The 8,637-nt window shown below is 57.6% G+C and overlaps 1 protein-coding gene across 1 annotated transcript; it reads right to left on the reverse strand.

Moving 5' to 3' along the window:
- Nucleotides 1-2,984: 2,984 nt before the first annotated feature.
- Nucleotides 2,985-6,271, reverse strand: Calhm3 (calcium homeostasis modulator 3). The gene is made up of 3 exons (XM_004631503.1): nt 5,985-6,271; nt 5,130-5,385; nt 2,985-3,473 (listed from the first exon to the last, which is right to left on the reverse strand). The coding sequence occupies exons 1-3, from the start codon at nt 6,269-6,271 to the stop codon at nt 2,985-2,987; spliced, it is 1,032 nt and encodes a 343-aa protein (XP_004631560.1).
- Between the last annotated feature and the right edge of the window lie 2,366 nt (nt 6,272-8,637).

Below are 8,637 nucleotides of genomic sequence, written 5' to 3' on the forward strand. Positions count from 1 at the left end.
AAAAAAAAGATTTCCCAGCAGGACTAAACTTGGTGTTTCAGGGAGACCGAGGACAGGCACACTCCTGGGCCTGTAACCTGTTACTCTTCAAAACATGAGCTGTATTTTCTTCTGAGGCTGTCAGGAGATTAAAAGCTGTTTTGGGTTTTGTTTTTTTTCTTTTTCTAAAGAAACAAAATACCTGGCTGGGGAGATAATTCAGCGGCATAAGCACCTGCCTAGCAAACACAAGGTCCTGAGTTCAATCCCCAGTACCACAAAAAAAAATAAAAAAAATAAAAAAAAAATTTAACCCTGAATTAAAAAAAAAAAAAAAAAAAAAAATCCCTGAAGCCCATGACTAAAAGCAGAACAAAGCTTGACTTGCATTTGGTGTCTGTCTAGTGCTGTGGGCCCCACCCTGCTTGGCTGTATGTATAGGTGTGTTAATCATTTAAAAGGGCCTGTCTGTCTAAAAACTGGCAACTCAAGGTTGACCAGTCCTGAATTTACACATCTTACACCCCCCAAGTAAAGATAACAAGGGCAGAGGATTATAGGGATGTCCTACCACCACTGGACACCCAGAAACCTCCACTCATTGCCCTAGCCATTCCTTGGCAAGCCCAAGGGTCTATGTTCAAGCCCCAGTTCCGGGAGACTGGGACAAAGGCGACACCGATTCATTGCCCTAGCCAATGGTCACTGTGGATTCCAGGAAAGCTTCTGTGAAAGTGACACCATCCTCCATCCCAACAGAAGATCATTTTAAGGACACCAAATTGGAGACACCAGATTGCCTTTTCGAGCAATAAGGACTGTTTCCTTACCACCTTGCAATGCCAGAACATTTTTTTCAGTCAGATTTTGTTGGTACATTTTAGATATTCATAACAATCCCATTCATCAAAGAGAATTTATACCTGTACACAATAAAAGCAAAATCAGAATTGAGATGATGATCAACCAGACTCCAGCCCACCTCAGCCACTCCATAACATCTACTTTCATTCCTTTGCTGAAGGCCAATCTTGGGGCTGGGGAGATAGCTCAGCAGAATAAGCGCCAGCCTGGCAAGCACAAGGTCCTGAGTTGGATCCCCTATACCACAAAGGAAGAAAGCCAGTCTGATCTTCTCCACCAGAGGTGTGCCCCTTTTTCAACTTAAGCTGTTTTCCTTTCTAGCTCTGCCTCATAAATCGCTGAATACCTCTCACTGATGCGTCCCCAAATGCTTTTCTGCAGTGATGTTTGAAGAACCTGCTGGGCCATGTTGAGCTGTCCCTCTCCTCTCTAGGAGGACCATCTCAGATCTTGTCTGGTGACAGGGCTTGTGTCCCTGAGCTGGACCCCAAGCCCATACCTGGTTCTTACGAAATCCCCCCCAGGGTGCCGATTTCTCGCTGGGATCCTGGAGGTGCTGTTATGACTTGTGTCTGGATGTCCCCTTGTATGACTAGTATTACTGACTATACATGGGGCTTTTTCAGAGGTGGCTGGACCTAGAGTGTGTGATTGATTCAAGGTACAAGGCTAGGATTATGGGTATTAGGATGAGGGTGGGCGATTACTAAACCAGTCCACTGATTGGTTTGGTACTGCTCTAAGCCTGGTAGCCTGGATACAGTGTAAGGGAGAGAAAGGGGCTTTTCTTGTGCCTTGTGTGTTTTTGCCGCCTTCTGCCTGCTACGAGCTGCCCCTCCTTTGCAGTGCCCCTCTGCCACGCCACCCTGCCTCGGAGCCAGCCAATTATGGGCTGAAACCCCTACAAACTGTGACTAAATAAACCTTTCCCCTTTAACTTTGGGTGTCAAGGGCATTTTGTCTCAGCAAAGAGAAAAAGAACCAAGGCTGGTGTGCAGGCGAGTGGGCAGCCTTAGGGAGGGACGGAGGGGAGCTCAGGAGTCGGGCTGCAAGCCCGCGCATGCACACCGTGGCGATGGTAGCTGCACGCGGGTGGCGGCTGCGGGTGGGAGGGGGGTTGGGCCCAGCCGAGCCCCGGGGGGAGTCGGGTGAGGGTGCGAGCAGGCAGGCCAGCTGCGAAGGTCAGCCCCTCGGACATTCGGACACGGAAACAAGCACCCTCAGATGGAAACTCCTCAGCTCTCGGCCCGCGAGAGACACCCACTAGGGTTTTCACGGGGAGCCAGAGCCGAGCTTGAGCACCTCAGGAGAGGCTGCGGGAACCAGCAGGGGCCCAGAAAACCAGTACTCAGAACGATCCCGAAGCCATGGGGCACTCTAGGTGGCGCGGGCAGCTCGGCCTCCTTAGGCCTCATTTTCCTCTGCTAAAAAACGGGGCTGTTGTGGTCTGGGGGGCGCGCACCTGTAATTCTGGCCACTCGGGAGACTGAGGTGAGAGGATCACAAGTTTGAGGTCATTCTGGGCAACTTTTTGAGACCTTGGCTCAAATTAAATTAAATTAAAAAAAATAAAAATAAATTAAATTAGAAAGTTGGGAAGAAGTGCTTACCTAGCACATGAGGCCCTGTCTTTATTCCCTAGCAACACACACACACAGACACACACACACACACACACACACGCTGAAAATCACGCCTCCTTCATTAGGTATTCGAGAGAATAAATGAAGAAATATCTGTAGGAAGTCAGTGCAAAGCCTGGCACATAGTAGGCACCACAGAAGCATGTGCTCCTAGTATGACTACTTTTATTATTTGGAACTGACATTGAGACCCAGAACCCACAAAAGATCTATGTAGGGTTTTGCTACTAAACAGCCTGGTCCACTGGCCGGAAGCATCTCTGTTCCCGGGGCTAGAAGTGAGGGTGTAGGGCCCAGTCCCCGATGCTCTGAGTCAATCTGAGCTTGACCAGAGGCCCCAGAGAGCCGTGTGCACCTGCATTTGTGGGGCACCCAGAAAGCCACACGCAGGAACAAGGGAGACCTGGCCCTTTAGGAAGGAGGCCAAGGAGGAGACCTGGCTGGTGGGGTTCCTCCGGCCGAGTAGACCACGTGGGCACTTCACACTCAGCAAGGGGCCTATATCTCTGTGTGCTGGGACAGCACAGGGCCGGAGGCCACCATAGGGGTGCGGTGGCTGAGGCCAGGGGCGGTGGCGAGGTCCAGGGGCGGCTTGCTGCAGTACCAGCCCCTCAGGAGGCCGTCCACCTGCTCCTGGCTGCAGATTGCACGCAGGTGGGCCTTCCTGTACCCAGCGTCGGGGTCCTCGGGGTCCTCTGGGGGTTCTGGGGGCACAGCAGGCTCAGGACTCAGGCCTGCTGCGGAGTCCCGGCGCAGCCCCCAGGCCCGCAGCTCGCCCCGCATGCTGGCGAAGAAGTGCAGCACACAGCGGTGTGCGAAGTCCCGCGCATGCGCACAGCAGGTCTCCTCGAAGAGCTTCTGCTCCAGGTCCACGTAGTTGCTCCAGTATCGGCGCTGCAGGAAGGCTGTCTGGTCGAAGCAGGGCCTCAGGCAGCGCACCAGGAAAGCCGCCACAATGAGCAGCAGGGTGAGGCTCCAGCCAATGGCCTGGGGAGTGAGAGGCAGGAGGTGGGCACGCTGGCTAGGGGGCGGGACACCGTGTGCAGCTTTGCTTCCTCTGAGGTTGTCTCCATTTACCTCAGCTTGACCTGCTTCCCCACGCATCCTCTCCTCTGACTCGTGCCATGGCGCTTCCACCCTGTCGTCTCCCATCCACCCATCCTCCTTCCTCCTCTGAGCCACCCATCTGTCCTCCCACCCTCTCTCTCCCCCTCCCTCCCCTCCCTCCCCTCCCTCCCCTCCTTTCCTCTCCTCCCCTTCCCCCCTCCCTCCATTGTCTTTTTGAGACAGGGTCTTGCTATGCAGTTCTGGCTGGCCTTGAGCTCACATTGTAGCCCAGGTTGTCCTCGAACTGGCAATGATCCTCCTGCTCAGCCTCCTGAGTGCTGGAATCACACGCATGCGCCGCCATGAACTGTATGATCCTCTTCTTCCCTGCTTCCCCACCCTTCTCACCAGTTTACCCATCCAGCCCCAGTGTGTCCACCCCTGCTGTGCGGTGTGGGAGGCCCAGAGCCAGAACAGGCCATGGATGAGCGTTCCAGACCAGCAAGGGCAGAGTGTGCTTACTCTCCGCCTTCTGGGGCTGTCTGCTCAGCTCATGGCCTGGCGCCCCTGTCTGACCTGGATCCCCCAAAACATGGGATCCCTGGCATTGACAGATGTGATGCCCCGATTCACAGAGCTCGTCACCTGGCCACACATAGGGCCCTCCCCCCGCGACTCAAGGCGAGTGTTACACCAGAGAGCCAAAGAGCGAGTGCGCTCCAGGCTTGACCACTGACTTACAGCGGGGCCAGACCAAAGCTGCACTGATGGCCTGTGCTGTGCTACGCTGTGGATGGAGGAAGAGGGGGTGCTGCTGCCCTACCACAGGCCCGGCCTGTGAGAGGAAGCCAGCTTCCATGATTTTGAAAGAGAGACAGGTGCAGAGCTCAGTGCTGAGGTGAAGGCTGCAGTGGAGCCGGATCTGGTGTGTCCTGAGTGCTGCTCTCTCCACACTGCAGGTCTGCATCTGCCCCAAGCACGTCTGTGCTGCCCGGTGGCAGGGCTTGCATTCCTGACCTCAGCCCTCGTGTGCTGTGCATGCCACAGTTCCAGACAGCGTTCCTTCTCAAAAAGTATGCTGAGCCAGAGTCTTGCTACATTCAAGAAGCAGGGCCTCAGGCAGCATGCCAGCAAAGCCCAGACTTGCCTCAAATTTATGGTGATCCTCCTGCCTCTGCCTCCTGAGTGCTGGGATTATAGGCTTGCATCAACCCGCCCGGGGTGGGCTGGCCCTCAGGATAGTGGAGTGGGCGCCCTTAGGGATCCAGGCAGCAGGGAGGGTCGATGTGGTGTGCCACCCCTGTCCTGCCTCTAACCCAACAGCGGGCACTGCTGGCCTCCTGCGATGGGCTCAGCTGACTCCCAGGAGGTCCCAACCCCTGGGCCCAGCCTGGGGAGGGTCCATATTAAAGACTTGGTGCCCACTTCCTGGGAAGATCCACTGTCCTGACCTTGGCCCCCTCCCTGAACCCCAAGATCTTTGGTTCTGTCTCTAGCAGTGTGAAGGATCTTAGGGAATCATGCAGACCTAGCCAGTCTCTCCCTCCAGCCAGAGCAGGACCCCGCAAGGGTGCAGGGCTCGGGGACACTGATTACCTGGGACAGGCAGCGCAGGTAACGAGACACAGCTTTCCGAGCAGGGCTGTCCCTGACTAGCTCATCCTCCTTGCAAGGTACCTTGGCCAGGAACAGCTGCACCTGGCCAGGGGTCATGTTGGCAAAGTCCAGAAACTTCTCGGGGTCCACGGAGTTGCTGAAGGCACACACGAAGCACTTGCCATCCAGGAGGGCCAGCAGGACCCAGAGCAGGGGGGCAGCCAGTGCTCTCTGCAGCACGGAGGAGCACATGTACCTGGGAGCCAGGAGAGGCCGGTCACATATTTTCCTAGCTGGGAAGGAGGCTGTGGCCAGGTCCCTTCACTTCTCAGTGCCTCCACTTCCCCCCCCCCCTTAAAAATGGGTCCAGCTAGGGAGCAGCCTGGGCGGGGAGCGGAAGTGGCTGGGTTCACACTTGGGAACACGTGCCGCAGAGCAAGGCTGGGGCAGTGTGCAAGCCCGGTGGGTGAGCGTGGTGGGGCAAGGGAAGCCCTCTGCGCCAGGCCCCAAGGACACAGCATGGGGAGAAGGGGACAGCTGTGGCTCTGCCCTTGGGGAACTTGTGGAAGAGGAGATGCCCCCTAAGCAAACCACTGCCTCTTACTGCAGGAAAACTGCTAGGGCCCTTCACACCCCACCGACTTCTAATCCACAGCCAGGGAGACGGAAGAGGGCTGGGACCTTGCGCCATCATGTTTCCAGCCATGGCCATGGAGAGGTGACAAGCACAAGAATGGAAGTATGTCCCAGGTGGGAACGGGCAAGGGGGTCTCTGTGCTAAGGATTCCTGCTCGGGAAGAAAAAGGCAGCAGAAAGCCCTGGGTGCCCGCAGTGACCCGGGGCATGGGGCTGCACCTGACGATGCCGGCGTCCTTCCTGCGGCGCCCCACGGGCCGCTGCCACTCTTCCACCATCACCACCGACTGCCTGTTGAGAAGGAGGCCACAAAGGAAGAGGGCGAGTGGCGGCGTGAGCAGCAGGCCCAGGCCGTAGAGGGAGTTGTAGCGTGCCAGGCAGGGGCAGTTGAAGTCGAAGGAGGAGTAGAGCTTGACAGTGAGCGCGGCCAGCAGCAGGCACAGCCCGTTGGTCACCGACTCTGAGCTGGACTGGAAGTGCTGGAAGAGTGTGCGGAACCGCTCCATGCTGGATACGGGCCTGGCTCCCGGGAACCGAGGGGCTGGGGACGCTGGGCGCAGGTCCAACCGAGCCTCCACGTCCACTGAGGACTTCAGGCTGTGGTGTCTCTTCTTCTGCGACTGTGCCTTCTCCAGCCCCTCCTCTTGGCCCTGTGACTTGCCAGCCCAAAGCACCTGTAGGCAAATGGCCCAGCCTGCGCTCCCGGAGCCGGGTGCTCCCCCAGGGCTGGCGTACCTCCCTTGAGGACAGGCAAATCCTGGGCACAGTAGGCCGAGGCCAGGAGCCAGCTGTGTCTCCTGCTCTGGGTCAAACTCTGACTTGGCTCAGTTCGGCCCAGCAATGTCCTGTGAGCCTTGAGAGTGGGCGGAAGTGGAGGGGCACCTGTGTCTGCCCCAAGGCCTGAGCAGGAGGCGGTGGGCACTTTGGGGACACAGCGTCTCTGTGAGGTCGGTCAGGAGGGGCAGCAGCCTGGCAAAGGCAACATGGTGCGAAGGCGACCAGGAAGCCTCTGGACGGTCCCCAGGAGCCAAGCCCCCTGCCCCCCACTGCATCCTTGTGCTGCAGGGCTGGCTACAGCAGGCCCAGTCTCTGTGCCACAAACAGCTCCCACACCACACTCCTCCGCTCTGCGTGGACCCGGCATCCCACAGCTATGTGCTTGGTGTTCAAGGCCCTCCTGACTGCACCGAGTGCATCTTCCCACCTAGGTGCCTCGTCCATGCTGTTCTCGCTTGCTCTCCCTCCCACCTGCTGTCCAGGAGGTACTCAAGGGCCCCAGGCAACTCTGCAGAGCCCTGGTATGGCTGCTCCTGCCATGGACACCTTCCCAGGGCTCAGCAGGAGCCCAGGCTGTGCTTTTAGACAGCTGATATTGGTCCTCTGACACAGCCCTGTCCTCTCAGTGACCTGTGCCTGCTACCCCATCTCCCTCCAGGACATGGGTGAACGGGGAGTGAAGAAGGGGGTCGCAGCCCCCCCCCCCGGTTCTCTGCATCTCTGCCCTTCTGCCCTTCTGCCCTTCTCTGTCTCTCCCCTCTGTGTCTCGCTAGCTCTGCCTTCTCCATCCCTCTGTGCCCGGGCCTTCCTGCCTCTCCCTCCTAGCACGCTGTCCCTGGCCCCATCCCGGCACTGCGGGCCTGGCCTGGGAAGCGCCCAGCAGCCTGGGTCCAGAAGAGCCCTGTTGCTATGGCTTGTGTCTAGTTGTCCCCCAAAGCCTCATGCGGTCGTGGGGCAGACTTCTGGAGTTTGTGACTGCCTCATGGTCCCCTGGGATTCTGCGTGTGAGTGCTGCCCCCAGCCTGGGAGGGTCACGGGAATGCAATCTGAGGGAGACAGACTTGCTCTCTGGAGCCATTCTTGCTGTTACCCCTCCCTTGTGCTCTTGCTGTTTTGCTGCCTTCCGCAGCCATCAGCTGCTGCCCTCCACCACGGGCCGCTCTGCCTTGGAGCCAGCTGAGTGTGGGCTGGAGCCTCCAGCAACTGTGAGCCAAGTAAACCTTTCCTTCCCTCACTTTGAGTGTCGGGTGTTTGTTCCAGCAACTAGAGACGAGTAAGCGAGACACTGGCCTCTTCCTGGCATCACCAGTCCCCCGAGTCTGGGTGGGAGCAGGGAGGGCACGGGATCCCGACCCCCAGGCCCTGCCCTCACCGTCACCTCCGCAGCGCCTTTGCAGCCGGCCGGGACCACCACGAGCTGCGCGGGCTGCCTGGCTCCCACCGACCCTGGGCCGGCTGCTCCAGCCCGAGCCCGCCCTGCCCCGTCAGCTGCCGGGGGCTGACTGTCACCCTCCTTAGGGGCTGCTCCTGTGATGTCCTCCCTGGGGCGGGTCCTGGAGACCGCAGCGCGTCTGCCCCGTAGACTTCTCGCGGGTCTCTTGGTGTCTCCGTTTCCAAAGGGCAACAGCGCCTCCTGCTGGGGAAGGACCCTGGCGCCGGCGGCAGGAATATTTTGGTCACTTGGCCTGTAGTTTTACCCAGACCACTCCGAACACGCCCTCTGTACTCCAAACTCCTGGCTCCACCGATCCTCCTGCCTCAGCCTCCTAAGGAGCTGGGACCTCACACATGGCTACTGTATTTGGCTCATATTTTGGAAAAAGCTTTGAAATTTACATTTATTTATTTGTGGTGGTGCTGGTAATCAAATCCAGGGCCCCAGGAATGCTAAGCAAACGCTCCACCTCTTAGGCATGTCTACTACAGCCTTGCCTTGCCTTTCCCCTCTTTGGATTGTGGGGTAAGGTGGGATCTTGCCATGCACTAGTTCAGGCTGGCCTTGAACTTGCAGCTGTCCTCCTGCCTCAGTCTCCTCAGTGCTGGATCACAGACTGTGCCCAGGCCTGGCTCTTTTTTTTTTTTTTTTTTTTTTTTT

Source organism: Octodon degus, unplaced genomic scaffold (genome assembly GCF_000260255.1).
Source record: "Octodon degus isolate 3935 unplaced genomic scaffold, OctDeg1.0 scaffold00042, whole genome shotgun sequence".
Taxonomy (NCBI): Eukaryota; Metazoa; Chordata; class Mammalia; order Rodentia; family Octodontidae; genus Octodon; species Octodon degus.

What these genes read in the sequence shown, in the direction of transcription:
- Calhm3 (XM_004631503.1), bottom strand. Translation starts at nt 6,271, where the DNA reads ATGGAGCGGTTCCGCACACTCTTCCAGCACTTCCAGTCCAGCTCAGAG. An exon ending in AAGGACGCCGGCATCGTCAG is followed by an intron (nt 5,386 to 5,984) that starts GTGCAGCCCCAT and finishes CCTGGCTCCCAG; the next exon opens with GTACATGTGCTCCTCCGTGC. An exon ending in ACCTGCGCTGCCTGTCCCAG is followed by an intron (nt 3,474 to 5,129) that starts GTAATCAGTGTC and finishes CTCACTCCCCAG; the next exon opens with GCCATTGGCTGGAGCCTCAC.